The sequence below is a fragment of the Camponotus floridanus genome, unplaced genomic scaffold, assembly GCF_003227725.1.
Source record: "Camponotus floridanus strain SB8 unplaced genomic scaffold, Cflo_v7.5 scaffold204, whole genome shotgun sequence".
Classification (NCBI taxonomy): domain Eukaryota; kingdom Metazoa; phylum Arthropoda; class Insecta; order Hymenoptera; family Formicidae; genus Camponotus; species Camponotus floridanus.
In genome coordinates, this window is record NW_020229331.1 from 247,877 (window position 1) to 269,399 (window position 21,523).

The 21,523-nt window shown below is 28.3% G+C and overlaps 2 protein-coding genes across 4 annotated transcripts; both read right to left on the bottom strand.

Moving 5' to 3' along the window:
• Positions 1-1,663: 1,663 nt before the first annotated feature.
• LOC105257358 (glucose-6-phosphate isomerase) lies at positions 1,664-5,279 on the bottom strand. The gene is made up of 11 exons (XM_011267924.3): positions 5,016-5,279; positions 4,640-4,733; positions 4,356-4,547; positions 4,218-4,298; positions 3,915-4,130; positions 3,546-3,785; positions 3,170-3,350; positions 2,986-3,104; positions 2,525-2,747; positions 2,048-2,114; positions 1,664-1,957 (listed from the first exon to the last, which is right to left on the bottom strand). The coding sequence occupies exons 1-11, from the start codon at positions 5,144-5,146 to the stop codon at positions 1,834-1,836; spliced, it is 1,668 nt and encodes a 555-aa protein (XP_011266226.1). The 5' UTR covers positions 5,147-5,279; the 3' UTR covers positions 1,664-1,833.
• A 780-nt stretch (positions 5,280-6,059) lies between these two features.
• Positions 6,060-9,776, bottom strand: LOC105257359 (autophagy-related protein 13). Of its 3 annotated transcripts, none has more exons than XM_011267927.3 (5): positions 8,575-9,776; positions 7,974-8,322; positions 7,710-7,893; positions 7,282-7,606; positions 6,060-6,896 (listed from the first exon to the last, which is right to left on the bottom strand). In XM_011267927.3, exons 1-5 carry the CDS (start codon positions 8,764-8,766, stop codon positions 6,684-6,686), a joined length of 1,263 nt encoding a protein of 420 aa, XP_011266229.2. In that variant the 5' UTR covers positions 8,767-9,776; the 3' UTR covers positions 6,060-6,683. The 3 variants fall into 3 exon arrangements, with proteins under 3 accessions (XP_011266229.2, XP_011266227.2, XP_011266228.2); XM_011267925.3 differs by having other exon boundaries at positions 6,061-6,896; positions 7,273-7,606; positions 8,575-9,369; XM_011267926.3 differs by having other exon boundaries at positions 6,684-6,896; positions 7,273-7,606; positions 8,581-9,368.
• Positions 9,777-21,523: the final 11,747 nt, after the last annotated feature.

Sequence of the window (21,523 nt, forward strand, 5' to 3'; positions counted from 1 at the left end):
ATATTTATAGATTCATTTCATGAACGTCATATATATATATATATATATATATATATATATATATCTCAGATAAAATTTTTAAAATATATCTATTATCTCATAATTAAAATAAAAAACTATTTAAACTCACGGTGCGATGCGCAGGAAAGTTCACACAGCAGTGATCTGTAACATACACAAATATATCTATTTAATCTGAATTAATACAAGTATCTAAATTATAATCTAAATTAATGTCTGGGATAGTGTAATTATTGCGCATTAAAATGTTCCCTTATATTGAATTCCTTACAAAAGTAATAATAAATACATAATGAATTATTCACCTTTATAGTTACTTGACTGTTGCTGGATGCCGCCCCGGGCCTGCTACTCCACCTTTTTCACATCAATCCTTCACATCACTAATAAAAACAATTAATTACAATTAAGTATACACTTGCAAAATCAATAAATTAAGACTACATACACACTAATCACATCCGAATATAATTAATAAGCTCGCAATACTTCGCACGACACTTTCGATTTTGATAGCGAAACGACTTGACTATGGCGGGAAGAGGATAATGAAATTAGTAACGTTTCTAGAAACTAAGTTCGCACATGCGCGCATGGAAGTTGAACTGTCTCATTGGTGGATTTATTGGCGCGCATATTCATCGAATCAAAATTTTTAATTTCAACCAATCAATTCGAGAGAATCGCACGAAATCCATCGAAAACGGCCGAATAATTCTCGAACAATTTAACGCGCAAAAATTCAAAATTATTAGAAGTCATTATACAAGTGACGTGATACGAAGTATCGAGAATTAATATTTTTTTCTTCAAAATTGTGTGAATAAAGAGCGTGTAATGCACTCAAATTTTAGTGAGATCTTTAACAGTTTCTAGTTGCTTTAACTCATGCCAACAATGAAGATAATAATCTGTTCCTTATCATAGTTGTCACAAGTATTTCAACAAGATTCTTTTCATTCATGCTTCGCTTTTATTTTAATAATTAAGTAAAAACAGCATTTTTATCACTTTTTTTATCACTTATTTTCCATTAATTATTCGAACATATTCGAATACTATTGATATTGTTTTGTATTAATTTGTAATTGGAAAGAGCATGGGATTCATTATGATAACATATGTCATAAATTATTATTCAACTTGATTTTATCATGAAAATATCTTTTGACATAGTCGATTAATTAAAATTAATCATTTATTAAGATAATTTATTTAACAATATCCTTTTTTCTATTTCTAAATCAGATTAAAGTTGCAGTTAGCCTAATACATGTACAAATAAAAAAATTTGTCAAAAATACGAGAAAAACTAATTTATTTCAGAATATACTTTCTAATTTCTTTATAAAAATATTTAAATATGTTCTCAGATGGCATTAATTTATATCTCTTATTCAAGAGTACATTCTAGACCATATGTTAAATATAATATTTATATCAAATGTAATGAAATATTATTTTAACAATAAAGATTCCTTACTTATATTTCCTTAGTCATTGACTTGATATTGACAAAAAACTTTATAAAAATTTTGTACATTAAATACATTCGCATAGATTAATCTTCTTATTTATGTATCATATTTAATTATTAATTAATTCAAAATTAGTGAGAGGGATCAGGAATTTTAAATAAAAATACCCCAAATTATATATATTTCTAATCTTCACAATCTTGTTTCACCAACTACATAAAGTCTAATATGATATAATGCAACTTGGAACAGCTACTTATATTCGATTATGTCTATTATGGACATTTTATACAAGAACACTATATATAAGTACTTACTCACTATATATAAGTATTTAGGCTTTATAACGTTTAGCAAATGCTATTAAGCCATTAGTTGATGAATCATGTGTTGTGATAGTTTCTGAGTTTGCCAACTCTGGTTCAATCGCTTTAGCTAACTGTTTCCCCAATTCCACACTATAAAAATATTAATTTCTATTGAATTGCACCAAAACGTTTTTACATATTAGTAAAAAAATCTGAATCATGCAAAAATGTTTTTCTTACCCCCATTGGTCATAAGAATTAATATCCCATATAACGCCTTGTACAAAAATTTTATGTTCATACATTGCTAAAAAAGAGAACAAAAATAAAAAATTGCAATAATTGTCTATATAAATGCATAAAATTATACAAAAAAATATACAAAATAATTCAGTATATTATATAATAAATTGTAAAAAAAGTTTCTTGAAAAAAAAATTAAATAAAATGTATAAAATGCTTTTAATTGTATAATTCTCGAAAAAATGATTTTGAATATGAAAATAATATTGCATACACATATATATCACTTATTGAAATTGTGTGTGTGTGTGTGTGTGTGTGTGTGTGTGTGTATACATATATACATACATATGTACATGTACGTATTAATGTATTTATATATATCAGCATTTAATCTTTCAGAAAAAATGTAACTTTATGAGAAATCTTTGACAATTATCATAATTTATCAATTTGTATAATAATGATATTTACCAATCAAAGCACCAAGAACAAAAGGTGTTAATTTCTTTACCACAATGCTGTTTGTTGGTCTATTTCCTTCAAATATTTTATGTGGTAATATTGAATTTATTTGTTCAGTACTTAATCCTGACTTTTGCAGCTCCGTTCGAGCCTCGTTTTCATTTTTGCCTTTCATTAAAGCTTCGGTTTGTGCGAAGAAGTTAGCAAGTAAAATCGTATGGTGTGGAGCAATCTGCAACAAATAAAAATTCTTAATGGAGAATATATTAATATTTGAATGAATTGAAAACAAGAATCATGTATAAAGAATTAAAAAGAAATCAATATTTTTAATTCTTTAAAGTCAAGGAATCAATATTTTTAATTTTTTAAAGTCAAATAAATTCAAAGATTTATCTCTTTAATTAAACAGATATGATATAGCAGATGTCTAATACAGCAATTTAATATTGCTATTAAAAATTATTCACCTGGTTCTGAGTTTGAACAGGAATTATGAAATCTGCTGGTACAAGTTTTGTACCTTGATGTAACAACTGATAGAATGCATGCTGTCCATTAGTACCTGGTTCCCCCCACACAATTGGTCCTAAAAATAACAGATTTTAAAATTAATGTGCAATTTGCATTACACATATACATTATAGGACATACCAGTAGAATAATTTACAGTCTTTCCAGAGCGAGTAACATATTTTCCGTTACTTTCCATGTCACCTTGCTGAAAGTAAGCAGCAAATCTATGTAGATATTGATCATATGGTAATAATGCATGTGTTTCTGCCTTATAAAAGTTGTGGTACCATACACCAAGCAAAGCTAATATGACAGGTGCCTGAAAAAAGTTTGAAATAAATCATTATATACATTTATATACATTTTTAATTTTTAAAATTACTAGAAAAATATATTAGCTTTCAGATATATATTTATTTAAAATATTGTTTCTTCCACAAATTAATCTTTAAAATTTGAATTTTATTCTGTTTACTATTTACTTTAATTTTTATTTTATATTCCGTAAACTTACATTTTTTTCCAATGGTGCTGTGCAAAAATGTTGATCCATAAAATGTGCACCACTTTGAAGCTTTTCAAAGTTATCAAAACCAATTGATAAACAAATTGACAAGCCAATAGCTGACCATAATGAATAACGTCCGCCAACCCAATCCCAAAAGCCAAACATATTTTTCACATCAATACCAAATTCTTTAACTTTTTGTTCATTAGTTGATAATGCTACAAAATGACGGGCGACTGCAGCTTCCTAGAGAATTGAATATTGTATTAAGAAAAGAGATTATATACTTATATATGAAGATTATATATGAAGTAGAGAACATGTTATAAATGTATATAAGTAATATTCTTAATATAATTTCTAATTTATACTTACATCTTTTAATGTTTTCAAAAGCCACACTTTGGCAGTAGTTGCATTTGTTATAGTTTCTTGTGTAGTAAATGTCTTGGAAGCTATTATAAATAACGTTGTTTCTGGATTTAATTTCTTAAGAGTTTCTATTATATGAGTACCATCAATGTTACTAACAAAATGAACTCTGGGTCCAATGCTATATGCTTTTAAAGCTTCGGTTACCATAAGAGGACCCTGTTGAAAATATAAATAAATAATCTTAAATACAGATATCTAATAATCTAGTTATATGACAAAAAGAAAAACTTTTATATAACTTACCAGATCAGAGCCACCTATTCCAATATTGACAACATCTTCAATAGGTTTACCCGTAAATCCTTTCCATTCTTTTGTCAATATCTGCAAATAGATATATTATATATATCAAGATATATATACATATAAAACAAATTTTACCTCATTTGTGAAACTTTTCATATGTTCTAACACTGCATTAACATCAGGCATCACATCCTTCCCATCTACTAATATTGGTGTATTATTTCTGTTGCGCAAAGCAATGTGGAGAACGGCTCTATTCTCCGTGAAGTTGATTTTTTCACCATTAAACATAGCATTTCTTGCAGCTTCTACATCCCGTGCACGAGCCTGTAAAGTGATGCAATATATGGTGAGATTAAGTATTTTAAAATATTATCAAGATATAATTTTATACGTAATTTTATAAGTAAATTTCATACCAAATTGAATAATAATTTAAGTACTTCTTCGTTAATTCTATTCTTGGAATAATCCAACAAAATTGGCCCATCTTGCGGTGTAGTGAGTTCCAAGCTGATTTCAACAAAAAAACGCTTTAAGTACTCATTTAATATACATATATATTCTTTTGAATTTATTTTATAAAGATGTAAAATAATAGAATTATAAAATATAAAATTAAAATTTGATATAATATTTAATATAAAATTACAAAATATTTTAATATTTAGCAAAAGAAACCCATGTATAATAAATATTATCAAATATATATTTTATAAAATATATCTTTTCGCCTTAAAGTGAGTACTCTTTAAAGGGTCATCTCAAGGTCACAGTTAAAATGGATTGACATACCTAAATTTCTCGAAACGTTTAGGATCTTGTTGAAACATATTATATATGTTAATCTTCGAGCCATTGCTATCGAAATATTGTTGCAATTCATTCCACGCAGGTTCAGTCAACAGATCCGCTTTGGATTTCATTTTTGTAATTCAAGTAAGTCGCGCGTGACTTCCAAAAGAATGAAAATCTGTCACCGGTTACTATCACTATTCACTATATCTTTTCTTTCGCAAGATGGTGACTTGGATTTTGCGCCGTTGCGCACTACAGTCAGCTGTGACAAGCAAGAGAGAGAGTACTGATGAACGAACAGAAAAAGGAGAAAAAGAATGAGAAGAAAAGAGAGAGAGAAAGAGAGAGAAAGAGAGAGAGAGAGAATGAAAGTGAATGAAAGAAAATGCATCGCGCGACATCGTATTAAATTTTTTTTATATATATGTAAAGTGTGTTTTCTCTTTCTCTCTTCACATTTTATATTCTGAATTTAAACTGATTTATCTTTTGTAATGTGTAGTTAATTATCCCACGGAACAATAAATTATTAAACAATTAATAATTAAAAGTGAAAATATTAAATTCACTTGAGAGCATCTGAATCCTGAACAAGATTCCGTTATTGTTTATTTGTAACACATTAATTTAAAAAAATTAAAAAAACTTTTTATAAATATATCAATTGTTGAAATAAATTTTATTGTGGTAGGATAATAAATTAATAAAATGTATTTGTAGTTAACTTATATTTATCAATTAATTTTACAATATTCAAGTGCATAATTTACACTTATATACAAGCAATAAATTATATTAAGTAATCAATTATCACAACTAGTACGTTTGCTTTAATATTTATATTACATAATTTCTGCAATGTATATGGCAAAATACTTGTATGAGTAATTTTACTCAAAGGATATCGAATGATTAATATGCTTCCAAATCTTATAAATCCTTGATATATATTAACATATATATATATTAACATATATATATTAACATATATTTATAGAATTTTATATATTAACAAATTTATAGAATTTTTCAAAATCATGAAATTCACTATAAAAATAAAAGTTCTTCAATGATTTCAATTATTTCGCGCATAAATGACAAAGGCAATAGGTTTCAATATCTAAAGATGGGACATACATTGAGCAAAGAAACAGCGAATGCTTTAAAGTACTTATTAAAGTTTGGAGGCTAAATGCAAACAGAACATTTGCTAGTATTCAATTTGTGTTAGGATTAATTAATTTCTAAGGCGATACATCAAAATGTTTTTATACAGTATGAATACTATTATTACATATTCGCTATTTGCTACAGTTTGTTCTGAATTCATATGTTACTTTATTCCCGCGTGCATGCAGTATTATTATATGTTATGTTATGTTATCAATAATGTCTATTTTTTTCATGGTTTTCTGTTATTTTTTCTCAAGATTAAGTTACAATAAAACTTGTGTAATTATTGTATCCGACATTGTATTTTTTTATGTAACAAGTAATCAATCTAACTCAATATGAAAGAGAAAAGCGAATAAATAATATAAATACAAATATTGTAACATTCGCGTTATTCATTTGCTTAATGCATACTCACCTTAACACATTAAATATGCATACAATAGAGTTGTATACAATTTGCATTCTTAAACCAGCTAGTAGAGTTCAGCCTTAATTATTATTTTCAGTTTGACACAATGATGACAACATATCTTCGTAATGCTGCATATTAGTCTCAAATGTTTCCAATTGCTTAGTGAGATCTCCCAGTTGTTCTGCGAGCGTTCTTTCTTCCATGAATGCTTGTAATTGCGGTGCACTTTGACAATCACGATAAAACGCCCCTACATCGCTATTAGTATTTGTAACGGCAAAGGGGGTTTTCTGCAACAATAATGTTCAAAGTTCGTTTTATGCACATATATAATATGAAATTTGCCCAAAATATATAAAGCTCTCTAAATATATTTCACCTAATACCTTGCATACAAATATATATATACATGTTTATCTCTAGTATTTATTTCTATATTTATATCAATTTCATAATTATATTATACTACACATTATGTAGTTTTTAGCTTTATATTTATTTGTACACATATGATATCTATGATAATAATTTTCAAACTTTAATTTTAAATCATCATATATTGTTCTAGGCGAAATATTTTTATGTATTTATATCAGGCAAATTTTTAACTGTGAGACATGATATGATGAGTTGTGATATCGTGTTTGGATTAGGAGCATCAATTACCAAATCTACCATAATAAAATCATCGTTGGCACTAGTCATTGAACAACTACTCCTTCTAGATCCATTTTGGGAGGCGCATTTCGAAGTCGTATTATCATTATTGAGTCTTTCATTATTTCCGTTGTTGCTATCAGTTGTGGCACCTGCCGTTGCAGTCTTTGTATTTGTCGGATTCATTAGTGATCCTGGAGGAGGCGATGTTTGTTTGGGTGTCAATAAGGAACTGAATGGTACATCCGGTATCACAAGATCCTCTTCGTTAACAATTACAGGTTTGTTTATCACAAATGCACCAACTTTGATGGTATCGCTGAGAGATTTTGATGTTTCCTCACTACATATTTGATTTATATATAACATTATACATGTTTACACATTTCTTAATTAAATATTTTTAATGCAAACTTTGTTACAATATTTGTTTTTTATTCACTGACCTCTGCTGATATCGTGCATGGCGTGGACTTAAATCTGAATGAAAATGATCGCTTTTAAGCATAATAGAATCTCGTCCTTTGTGAGTGGGCGATATGGTCATTTTTGTTCTATAAGAGACTGACAAATGTATGGTACCCACTGGGGTACACAATTGACCTACTCTCATATGTTTATAATTATCACCTATTATAAAACAAATAACTAAATATTTAAACAATATAAGAAAAAAAATTCTTAAAATAATTAAACTAATTAAATTATACCTAAATTGTGTAACTGTGGATCTCCCATATATATTCGATAGCACATAGTATAAGAATCAGGCCCTTGACGTCTGCTTAGTTTGTAAGCAGGTGCAGTTCTTGATACAGAAAGCAAAGACTTCAATAAAATTCCCATTCTGTTATACACAGTATATGTTACTCGTACAGTTGGATCGCTTTGCTCTGGCAGAACACCAAGACTCCAAGTTTCCAAAACCATCTTGTCACCCTCTACTGTTTTCAAAGAAATTTCTATACAGAGAGGTACAGATGAACTTACTATCTCTCCACATAGCGCTCTCTTAGCATCAGCTGAGACCTCAGGTAGCTCTTTTATCGCCAGATTAAACTACAAAATCATACATATATTTAGATTCTCTCAAGTACTAAAGAATAAAAGTATAAATATTGATCATATGGCCATTCAATTTAATTGGTTTAATGTATTATTTCAGTTTTATCCCAAAAGTTCTGCAAAAGATAATTTTAATATAAAATATAGTCGAACTTTGTCTGTTTGGAAATAAAAATAGATCGAATAGATTTGAACAAAAAGCAGTGGGATAAAACCAAGTAAATTGTATGGATTAGCAAACTTTACTTTTACCCAATCGCCGGCGGAGGAATCCGGTTTACACATGGTATTGACTTTCTGGCCCGATCTTGATTGCACTATGATTTGGGCGGCTCTTAACGCCAGGTATTTGGTGAATTTCTCCAAATCTTTCTTGTCTTGCATGCTTAGCTGTGTTGACATTGTATATAATATATAAATAATCGGTCTCACAGACATTCCATGAATTTACAGGAACGAGAGGTACATCGTAGCATCGTAATAGAATAGTACCGCATTCTTGATTCGCATGAAATCGCGTTTCTCTTGTATATATCAAACACACACGAACGCTTACACGCGCTCGGCACGCACTCGATGCACTTCGACCTTTTCACTCGAGTATCTAAGTTTATGAACAGATCTAATCGCAAGCGCGATAGATTTCCTTGGAAAAATTCTCGACCAACTCGTCATCATTGATGCGTACTGTTACGTGTACGTGTGTCCAGGTGGTGATCCTATGAAAAGCTCCGAATGACCAAATGTCAAACGTGGATGCAATTATTAGAAAGCGGTTACGAGTAGCGGATTGACAAAGTTATTATAACCTGGTGCTGAATTCTTGTCTTCTGAATAGTCGAGAATATGCGAAAATACCGACAAGATTTTTTTTCCCTTCTATTTTCTATTTTTACGACACTCATACAAATCGATCAAAGCAGAAATCACGTTGCTCCTTTTACCGTTCTCTCAGAGTCCATAGTATACATTCCCGAATACATATTTCCAAATGGAGGCATAAACTCCACGCATGCGTACTCACAGTTTAAAGCTATCGATATATAATACAATTTTTCGTGCTAGTTTGCATGCAAGCTAATAAATTATTAGAAATGTTGTCCAGATAAAAAGTTTATCCAATTGGATATCAGCAAAAAACGAGAGACGCCATGGCCTGCTCTTAGATCCCTAAAGATGCGGCCTCATTGACGCTAAAAAGTAGCGTCAACCATTGGTTGAACAAAGAAGCAACTACTACTTACTACTTACTACGCCATTTTTGCACCAGCTTATCTTATTGAGATCAAAATTGCGGTACTTTGTTAATCTAGTGACTTTAAGATCGCCTAAAAGCAGACTATGACAAAAAAGAGTGAAAACTATGAACAACTTTGTTGTTTGTTTTATAGATTTTAAAAATGGCTTGTCGTATGCTACATATTTAGAGTTGTAAATAATTTGATAAAAAATGTTCAATTTGTAAACAATGGTAACGCAAATGAAATATATCATTGTCTCTAAATCATTATATGTAATTATATAATGTGTATTTAAAATTAATTTATCAATTTAACTCTAATAAAATTATGAAATTTTTTTCAGGTATATTATTGTTTAATATTGTTTAATTTATTGCTTGTCAGTCATTCACATTTATTAAAAATAGTCACTTTATTAAATAATGTGAGAAACTCTATATTTTTTGCGAATAGTAAGTAGAACTTTTATGGATATAGCATTTTGATAATAGTTTATATTTACAGTAGAAAATAATTTGTATTTCACTGTGCTTTTGTTCTATAGGACCTGAAGATGAATTATGAAAGAGTGTGACAAGTATCAGTAATGCAGGAAGACACAGAGGTAGAGCAAGAAGAGTAGTGAAAATAGAGAGCTCCTAAATAAGGAGCAAATTATTGGCATGGGAAAAATTCCGATACAATTTCCTGGTCTAAACACTCCTGTGTTTAGAGGAAAAGAATTAATTCAACAGCAAAAACTGCTTGTAAATCTTGAAAGCAAAAATTTGATTTATTTTTGAGAAATACGCACAATACTTGAGAACAAATTATTTTTGTGCTATGTATTACCTGTGTAAAATTCCATACACAGTATCATATTGTCTGCGATATATGAAAAGCTTCATCGATGAAATATGATTGAGATATAAGAAAAGTAATATAGTACTTGTAATGAATAATGTTAATGTGGAATACATAAATATTTTATATTTTAATTTTATGTAATCGAGATGAGATAAGACACTCATGATTACTTTAAAAATGTGTCCACAAATATCATGTAACTTCAATAGCTGCACATTCGTCAAATTAATCTTATTATGTTAAATGAATCACAGCAGCTTGTTTTAATTTAATCTAACCTAACCAATTATATTATATGCTTCTCATTAAAATGTGTAAAACTGTACGTCGCACATTTAATACGATTAATATACTACGTAATAAAATGTAATACACTAATGAAATAATTAAATATTATTTTTGAAAGCATGATACAATCCAGGCAGCATACGTTTGTGTTTACATTCGATATCCAAAGACTGAGAGGTTAGGTTAGATCAAACAAATTTATCGTTTAACAGTTGGCAGCCCTACGAGATAGACTGTGCAGCACTGTGCGCGCGTACAAAATAAATTTCAAATCGCTTCTAGCATAATCTTCACGCGATCGACTTTATTTGAATTGCACCGAATCGAATTATGATGCGGCACCGATTTGTCCGAATGTAATTCGGGACATCGCGATGCTATAAGTGTGCATATAAGCGTCGAATAGGCACGAATTGTGCACGCAAATATGATAAATCAAATCTACGCACCGGCTGTTCCACAGGCCGCTCCACTCGCTCGCCTCGGGACGTCCCATTCCGATCTTGATGCACACAAACTCACACGATATCATCAACGCGAACGCGCGACACTTTATTCGGCACTCCCGATACTCGCTCGCATTCGATAATCATCATCAAGGGCGCGAAAAACGCGACGCAACTTCGCTCCATCTTCGCGATCGCGCTATCACTGAACTGTGAAAAATAGCTGTCGCGCACTTTCACCGACATATTATGAAAGTCGCACGATCATCCTTGGACACTCTCGACGCTCGTTCACTCGCGATATTCGTTTAGAAACGGTTAAAAGATGCGAAAAATGCGGATGTACGACGATCCGTGTAACTGCGTATGACTCCGATTCACGTATGACGCGTATGACGTAGCAATGACGCTATGACGTAGCAGTCACGCGCCAACATGGCGGCCGAACCACTGCGCATTCGTTTCTGCGCATGGCCATTCCTGCGCGCAACTTTGATTACTGAATATTGTCTACGGCTTTAATTAATAGCACATAATGATAAATATATAAAGATGGAATCAATTAATCATATTGGTCATATATGTAGACTTGCCCGAAGAAATAGAGAAAAAATGGAGAGATATTTTTAATTTCTTTTTCTTTTAGTAAAGGATGGAAATGTCTATTCATAGGCTTGTTCTTTTTTTCCTCTTTCGCGCAATTTCGATTCAATATTTAACGTAGAAAATTCATAGTATATTACGCTAATGATATGAATTACGAATGATTCGATTGTTTTATCGCGCTTTTCCAAAGTCAAATCTTATAATATTTACTTTTGCATTTTAAAGGACTGAGAGCGAACTAAATAAATAAATAAATAAATAAATGATGTTCAGAAAAAGAAAAAGAAGACTCATAAATAAATAAATATATAAATATATAATAAAGATTGATATTAATATATAAATATTAATATATATCATACGAACTTGTACGATCTCAAAATCTTTATCTTTTATTCCGTTACTCGAATACTTGTACGTTAACAGATTTAGGTTACACACATTGCATAAAACTTCGATATTTTGCAATCTTCATCTCATCTCAATTTGGAGAAGCACGTGCATTCCTTTCGATAAATGTCCGCACAAAAATACGTCGCGCTTCAAATAAATAAAAGTCACTCGATACTGTGCACCATTCTAATCGTACGAAATATATTCGACGATTTTTTTTGGATCACTGTGTTATCGGAACGTGCGATCAGAACGATTCGAAAACGATTCATATACAGAGTTTGAAGAGATATCCAATGCACGACAAATTATACTTGCGTTGATTAGTATTCATCAATACTGAACTGTTAATCGCGAATACGTACAACACTATCACACATTTTTTTCGCAAAGAACGATATACGAAATGCAATATTTCGCGCCTCGCGTTTCACTCATACGGCCATCTTTTTTTGCTGTTTAGTATCGCCATCTGCATTCGCGTTAAACACCAGAATTACGTAGTCAAGATATTTCGACTGCCGGTAAAGTCATCATTTTGTGCATGTCGGTAAATTGTTAGAATCGCAAGCATGATTTTTTTATTTGTAGTATAATAAAATATGTAATTAAAAATTCATGTAAGAAACGTATTTTTAATCAAATTACATATACTTATTCCGTTACTCTAATATTTGTACGTTAACAGATTTAGGTTACACACATTGCATAAAACTTTGATATTTTGCAATCTTACCTCATCTCAATTTGGAGAAGCACATGCATTCCTTTCGATAAATGTCCGCACAAAAATACATCGCATTCATAATTCACTCTTATATTTAAGATCCTCTTAAGTAAGTTGGAAAATACAACTATTTTACTAACTGAACGGAATCTCAAGATGCGATCTAGATTATTTTAAATATAAATATATATATATATATATATATATATATATATGTGTATGTATATACATGAATATGTATGTATATGTATATATATAAATGTTTCGTGTCACGATAAATCTTGTAAAATCATTAATAGTATCTCGTCAGTGAAAGAAAATGCTTTCGAATGTTACACTTTATATAGCAAATTTTTTATATTGTCCTATTACAATTTTCATTAACAGCAAAATATTTAATGCTTGATGCTTTATATGTATATATAATACAATGTGCTAAATTATAAAGTGTAACATAATTAAAAAGTATTACTATTATTAGTCGACTTAATTGCAAGCTATTCCTAATTACTACACATGTTTATCCGATGCATCTTCTTCTTCAAATCTTTGCAATGTTGTGATCTGTTGCATTCCCAAGACTATAGGGACTCGTGCTTCTTTCTTCTTATCGTTTTATCATTCTTTTACTTTCTTCCATCTTATTCAAAATATATAATAATTATTAACTAAGTATTATAATACATTATAATATAATATAATTATTATATTAATAATTAATATGTATAATATATATTAATATATAATATATATTAATAATGTATAATATAAATTAATATATAATATATATTAATATATATATATATATATATATATATATAATTAATTAATAATTATTAATATAATAATTATAATTACGGTATCTCTCTTAGTCTGACTCTTTCTCTTTGACCTATCCGGCATGGGTGACCCTACCAGTAATTAAGGCTGGTGTTTACACAGTCTTATATTTAAAATTTTAAGTAAAATTTAGAAAATGTTTGTTATTTCATTGAGATTGAACAGAATTTTAAGATGCGATCTAAGATTATATTTAAGATGATTAAATATAAAAACAAATTGTATGAATACCGGCCTACGTTACCGCCGGCATAGCTCTCCGGATCATTAGAGTACTCAAACCTCCTCACCCGGCAAATGCCTTCGTTAAGGTGGAGATACCATCGAAGAGGTACAATTTTTTTATTTTATTTTTTTTTAATATAATGTAGGTTTTTCAAATTTTCCAAATAGAAAATATAATACAAAGAATGTATAAAATATACATATATTATATATATATTATATAATTATAAAATATAATGCATAATTACATAGCTTGCAGTCATATAAAAATATATTACAAAATATATATTATAATTATAGTACAATTTATAAATTGATATCAACATCAAATAAATATGTATTCAAATTTATTCAAATATTTTCAATAATACGGATAATGATGTTGAGAGCACACACACATTCTTGGACTTACAATAATACTATATATATAGAAAGAAAAAAAAGGAAAGTTCGGAGAATAAAATAATTTTTCGAAAAATGAAGATATATTTTCCATTTTTCGACATTTATTCAAGATTTATTTTCTATTGTTACAAATATCTTTTACACATAATTTTGTTATCATTTTCATAATAGTATAACTTAATATATAATATTTTATTTTAACTCAAAATACAATAGAGTTATAAAATATAAATTAGAAAATTAATTTAATATATAATAATACAATCAAATTGAAAATATATAATGTATAACAATAACAATAATAAAATATATATACATAATACACACACACACACACATATATATATATATATATAATACATAAAATTGTTAATACATAAGATAATACATAAAATTTTTCGTTGAAAATATATAGTGTAATACATAACAATAAAATATATATTATATATAATACATAAAAATTGTTATGTAGAATATATACATAGATTACTTTACTATATTACACGAAAATATCCGCAATACGTACAACGTAAAATTGATTAAAAATTTTTAGAAAATTTTTAGATTAGCGTAGCTGATAATCTATCGCGACTAAAAAAATCATTAATAAATTTCTCGCTTGTGTTCCTCTCAATTAAGAAAAAGTAATTTTAATGCGAAATTTTAATTCATTTTATAAGATTTTCTAAAAGAAATGTTTGATGACGCGGAAAGATAAGTAAAACTTTGATGTTACCCAACAATTAAATCAGAAAAAAATTAAATTTCGCGGTTTAAATTTCGCGAATATATATGACAAATAAATAAATTAATAATAACACTAATATTTAACCACAATACACATAATTTCTATAATAATCAATAATCGGAATACAACGTGCGCAATATAATTATTATCATTTTGTGCGACAATAAAAATATTGCAACATTAGAGGCGCATTTCATATAATTTGCACAATATTATAATATACGTAAGGAATCAAACGCAAATGCAAAATCTAATAGTCGATTTCTTTTCAAATATATAATTTCATGTAAATTTCGCGATCAAAAGTAAAATATATATTTGTTCCGCGAACAATTGCAAACAGGCTAAACTTTAATATCCTTATGCCTTAAAATAATCGCGTTATCGCCACGCTCAATGAAGAATAACTGGCCCAACGATTAGACCAGATCAAAATCCTTCTGCCGAGTGACACGCTGGTTAATATCTGACAGAGAGAAGAACGATCCTAAAAGTGGGAAGCGACTTCAATTTGTCTTATTTCTTCTATTTCGGATCTCGCGATCCACAACGGATAGTTAAGTGATTCATTAAACATCAGAAGCTTCTCTACAAGAAAGAACGAAACCCCGATCTTCCTGACTGCTCCTGATAACAGCGATTTCGGCAGCGGATTAACGACTGTTACCCTTCTTATCATTTTCAATATATAATATTAAAATTCGCGTAAAAAAACATCTTCTTCCATTTTAAGAAATCTTTTCTTTTTAGTAAAAAATGTGACTGGATATAATAGTTTTTATATACATGTTACAATCAAATATATTTAAAGGTAAAATGAAATACATGCGCTTTTATCGTTGCTTGATTAAATGTGTGAATAATAATAATTTTAGGGTACCAAATTTGCTCAAAATTCGAGACAAATCAAATCTGATAACAGCAAGATTAAAAAAAAAATTCAACTTGAATATTTAGCAACATCAAATGAAAGATTATCAAGAAATTAATTTTTCTGTTGCATTTAACAGTTAAGACTTAGCACGTAACAATAATTTGCAGATATCTTACTGATATCAGAGTACCCATTCGATTTGTCTCGAATTTTTTAATTAATCACACATTTTATATTATATCATGCATTCCTAATATATTATTAAGAATAATATTAAAAAAATAGTTTTTCAAATATGTCACAATTTACGCACATGTATTTTATTATATGTACACTCTTATCTAAAATAAATTAATTATAATATACATAAGATAGTGGAGCATCCAGTAATTCCTGCAAGTGGTTTCTTAAAAGAGACCAAAAATAAAATTAATTCAAAATTAATTAATAAAATATACTTGTTTGTAACCATAATTTTTCAAATAATAAAAATTTTGCACAAAAAAGTTTGCGCAAAAACTTATTAAATTAAATTTATATTTGAAAAAGTGAATTTTATCTATTATATCCATTTTTGAATTATTATTTTCATTATTAAAATAATAGTGATATTAATAGGAGGATATTAATGGAAGAACATTTTTAACAAAAAGAGAAAATATATCTTCTCTCAAAGTATAATGAATTTTGTAATTCGATTTCAAACAATGTACGGTGATTGTCGTTAAATCACTGCCAAAACATTGTTTCCAGGAACCGCCACGAAAACCTCGGTTTAATTCCTACTCTGTAATGAAACTTTCAATTTTCAATGAGGAACGTGCCTAAGCGTTGCGGATAGATCTCACAAAAACCGGCGAGAAATAACTTTCCGCAATGAAAATCGTTTCGATTCTCCACCAGTACAAACCGCGCATTTGCTAGCGTCCACCTGACATGAGGGACAGCGATAAGGCTTCGTCGTCGAGACAGCGATCACATCCAAAAACGTGAAAAGAACGCAATTGTTTGCAATATAATTTATTATAAAATCGTAAATCAATAAATCGTAATCTATAAATATTTAACGCGATGCGAAATTCTCGAAATACATTAAATTAAAAACGATAATCAAAGAAAATTATTTTGTTTTACAGATTTTAATTTCCGCATGATTGATAATGTTTAATATTTCGCAATATTTTATTTTCGAATATACTTGTGTTTTCTATAATATTAAAAGAACGACAAATTTTACGTAAAAAGCTAATATCTAATTATTGGGTTAACATCGTGTTTTTCTTGATTCACTTTTATTTAATAACCTTTATATTATGTAAAAAAATTTTTTTTACGGTATTTGCGTGATTACGAAAGTTTCTCGAATTTATTAATAATCTTTTAGTATAAAAAATAAGCTATCCAAATATATGAATAATTTTGCAATAAAAATATTCAAACAAAATATTCAAATAATATATCAAATGTGTTAATTAAACAAATTTTGTTATTGTACGTATTCACCTAATTTCGTGTAATGTACAATAGATTTCTTTTACATTATTACAATTAGATTATAATTTCTATACAATTGCAAAGAAAATTATGAAAAATAAAAAATAATATAATTACAATTTATAGATATAATTATAATGTTAATTACAATTTAATAATTAATGCTATTAGTATCAATATTCTCAACATAAGAAAATTGCAAAATTTTTATTATTTAAAATGATTTTTCAATGATAATCAATGTATATGATTTCAAATAAGTTAGAAAAAAAATTATTTAAATTGAATTACTTTTGTCTCTCAATATTTTATCAAATAAATATTATCATATTAGATACTAATAACATTCATCTTTGAATTTAAAACTATAATTTAAAAAAAAATACAATTTTTAGTAGTGATAAAATAAAATATTAATACAATTTACAAAAAATAAAATATTAAATTTAGTACATGTTATAATAAAATGCAACTTAAATGTACATTATGTATTTAAGTTACATTTTTTACATTTTCCATACATTAATTTTTTTATTTTTATTTATAGTTTTTTTTATAATTAATTTCAATTCTTTATATATAATTTATTTAATTTTATATGAAATAAATTATATATATATTTAATTTTTATATGCCCTAATAGCCCTAACAATCTTAACAATCCTAACAGACCTAATAGCCCTAACAAGCCTAATACAGACCCCTAAAAATAACATATTTTCATGTTTTTTTTTCTTGAAAATAAATTTAATTTTTATATGCTTTAATAGCCCTAACAAACCTAATAGGCTTAACAAACCTAACAGTCCTAACAGCCCTAACAGACCTAACAAAGACCTAATAGCCCTAGCCACCCTACTTGCTGGCTTACGCCAGCAGAAATTCACGCTCAAGTGAAATTTGGGGAACCCTAATTAGGAATCCGCGATAATGAAAAATTTAGGAAGCCCTAACCGGAAATTCGCGATAAAAGGAAGCCTTAGCGGCGCAACACATCTTTTGGCCAATATTGCCAATATTGATGTATTTTCCAAGCCAGTTATCTCTGCTTCTGGCTATATTCATTTTGATGACTATTTGTTTACGATCGTACGATATTATGATCGTATTTTAACGTACGTCATTCAGTCGTCAGAAATCAGTCGTCAGAAAATATAATTAGCATGCATTTTAATTCTCGATCGGCGGGTTGCTTATAAATATTTTTATTTTTTAGATTAAATATTTAGAAATTAAAAATCTATTTTTAAAATCGTTTTGTAAAGGCCCATATATATATAATGGAAATAAATATTTCATGTATGTCTATATCTATTGTTATTTTACAAATATTTTTTCTTTTACTTTAATTTTTACACGTATTGTCCCGCCAATCAAGAGTTAGAAGCAACGGATTTCTTCATGCATTTACAAATCCTTTGCTTCAAAATAAAAAGTTGTCACTTACCGGCACTGATGCGCAACAGCGGAATTGATATTGAAGCTATGTTGTCTGTAACATACAAATATAAAATGCAAATTATATCAATGTTCAAAATAATTAATATTTTAAGAAATTATTATTGGACTCATTGAATTTATATCCGATGTACGCAATTATAAATAGATGTATAAATATGAAATAATTTTATAAGTAATTAATTTTTTTTAAGTAGAAACTTTATAGAAAGAATTATTATAAAATTTGTCCAATTTTTTCATGTTTAAATCATTATATATAAATCAAATTAATTAATTAATTAATTATATAAAATTAATATAAATAATAATACACACCATCAGGTTGTTCCGCTGGTGCAAGATGCCTTTCCTAAGGCCTGCTCCTCCTCTCAGATCATCTGGGTTGGTTACATCTATAACATACACATAGAAAAATCCAAATTATAATAACGTCCAAAATAATTAATATTTCAAAAAATTATTATTGTATGTATTGTGTATCTTATATTCAATCCATATAATAATAAGTAGATTCATAAAATAATTCTATAAATTAAAGAAAAACATTATTAATAATTCTTTAATAATTTTATAAAAGCTTATATCTTTACAAGAAAATTATAGCTTTTTAAAATCTTTTTTCTCCTTATTTAAATCATATAAATAAACAAATCAAATTAATTGTTGCGATTAATTGTTTTTAAATTATGATAAATATATTTAATATTTAATATATAATTACAAATAAATAAATTGCTTACAGAAGGTGCTTGCCGAGCTGGATGCCTCTCCTAGCCTCCTCCTCCTCTCAGTTAGACGCGCGATACTTAACGGCACTCCCGCACTCACGAGCGATATTTTTATATCGCTATTTTCGCACTTTTACGCGCGATACTGAACGGCACTCCGCACTATTCGATACGATTAAAAATTTTCTGTTTTGTCGCGCGCATTGTGATATATATATATATATATATATATATATACTTTAAACGGCACCCGGTTCGGTACGAGCGAAAATCCCGTTTCACTTGTGAAAGTGGGATTTGCGAAAAAGTCCAACGCGAAAACGTAACGCTGTAACGCATGACGCGAAAAAGCAAACGCGAAAACGGGACGAACGCCGCCGTCCGCGACGAACGTTGACGGCACCGACGACGAAAAGTCGACGACGCAATATATATATATATATTATATATATATATATATATATATAATATTTATGTTGGTTTTCTCTGAAAATAAATTTAATTTTTATATTCCCTAATAGCCCTAACAACCTAACAGCCCTACATCCCTAACAGTCCTAGCAGTCCTAACAGCCCTAGCCGCCTTACTTGCTGGCTTACACCAGCAAAAATTCGCGATAAGGTGCAATTTGGGGAGCCCTAATCGGAATTCGCGATAAAATTTAAAGAGCCTTACATCGCGCAACACATCTTTTGGCCAATATTGACCATGTATTTTCAGCCAGTTATCTCCACTTCTGGCCATTCATTCTGACGACTAATTTGTTTCAAAAACGATCATGCGATATTATGATCGTTTCTTTACGCACGTTATTCAGTCGTCAAAAATTACAATTATAATATTATCATGCATAAAAGATAAAAAGCATGCATTTTAACTCTCGGTTGGCAGATTGGTTAGAAATATCTCTATTTTATAGATTAAATATTTATCGATTAAAAACCTATATATTTTATAAAATTGTTTTTATAGAGACCGATATATAATAGAATTTTAGAATATTTCATGTATGTCCCATACAATTGCAAAAAAATATCAATCTTTTATTAAAAATATTTTTCCTTTACTTTTCACTTTAATTTTTACTCGCGTATTGTCCCGCCAACGGAGAGTTAGAAGCAATGGATTTCTTCATGCATTTATAAATCCTTTGCTTCAAAATAAAAGGTTGTCACTTACCGGCACTGATGCGCAACAGCGGAATTGATATTGAAGCTACGTTGTCTGTAACATACAAATATAAAATGCAAATTACATCAATGTTTAAAATAATTATATTTTAAAAATTTATTATATTCATTGAATTTATGTCCGATGTGTGCAATTATAAATAGATATATAAAGTATAAAATAATTTTATAATTAATAATTTTTTCAAGTAGAACCTTTAAAAGAATTATAAGAAAGAAATATTACAAAATTTTCCCAATTTTTGCTTTTTAAATCATTCACATAAATCAAATTAAAAATTAATTCATCATTTATATACAATTAATATAAATAATAATATTCACCATCAGGGTTGTTCGCTGGTGTAGGATGCCTCTCCTAGGCCTGCTCCTCCTCTCAGATCATCTGGTTGTTGCTTCGACTATAACATACAAATAAAAATCTAAATTGTAATAATGTTCAAAATAATTAAATTTTAAAAATTATTGTACTTGAATTTTATATCCGACGCATATAATAATAGCAGATTAATAAAATAAAATATACTAATAATTCTCGAATACTTTATAAACCTTTACAAGATTATAAATTTTATATAAAAATCTTTTTTCTTTAAAATTCGTATTTAAATCATGAATAAAAAAATCAAATTACGATTAATTGCTTAATGGTAAATTATAATAAATAATTCAATATTTAATT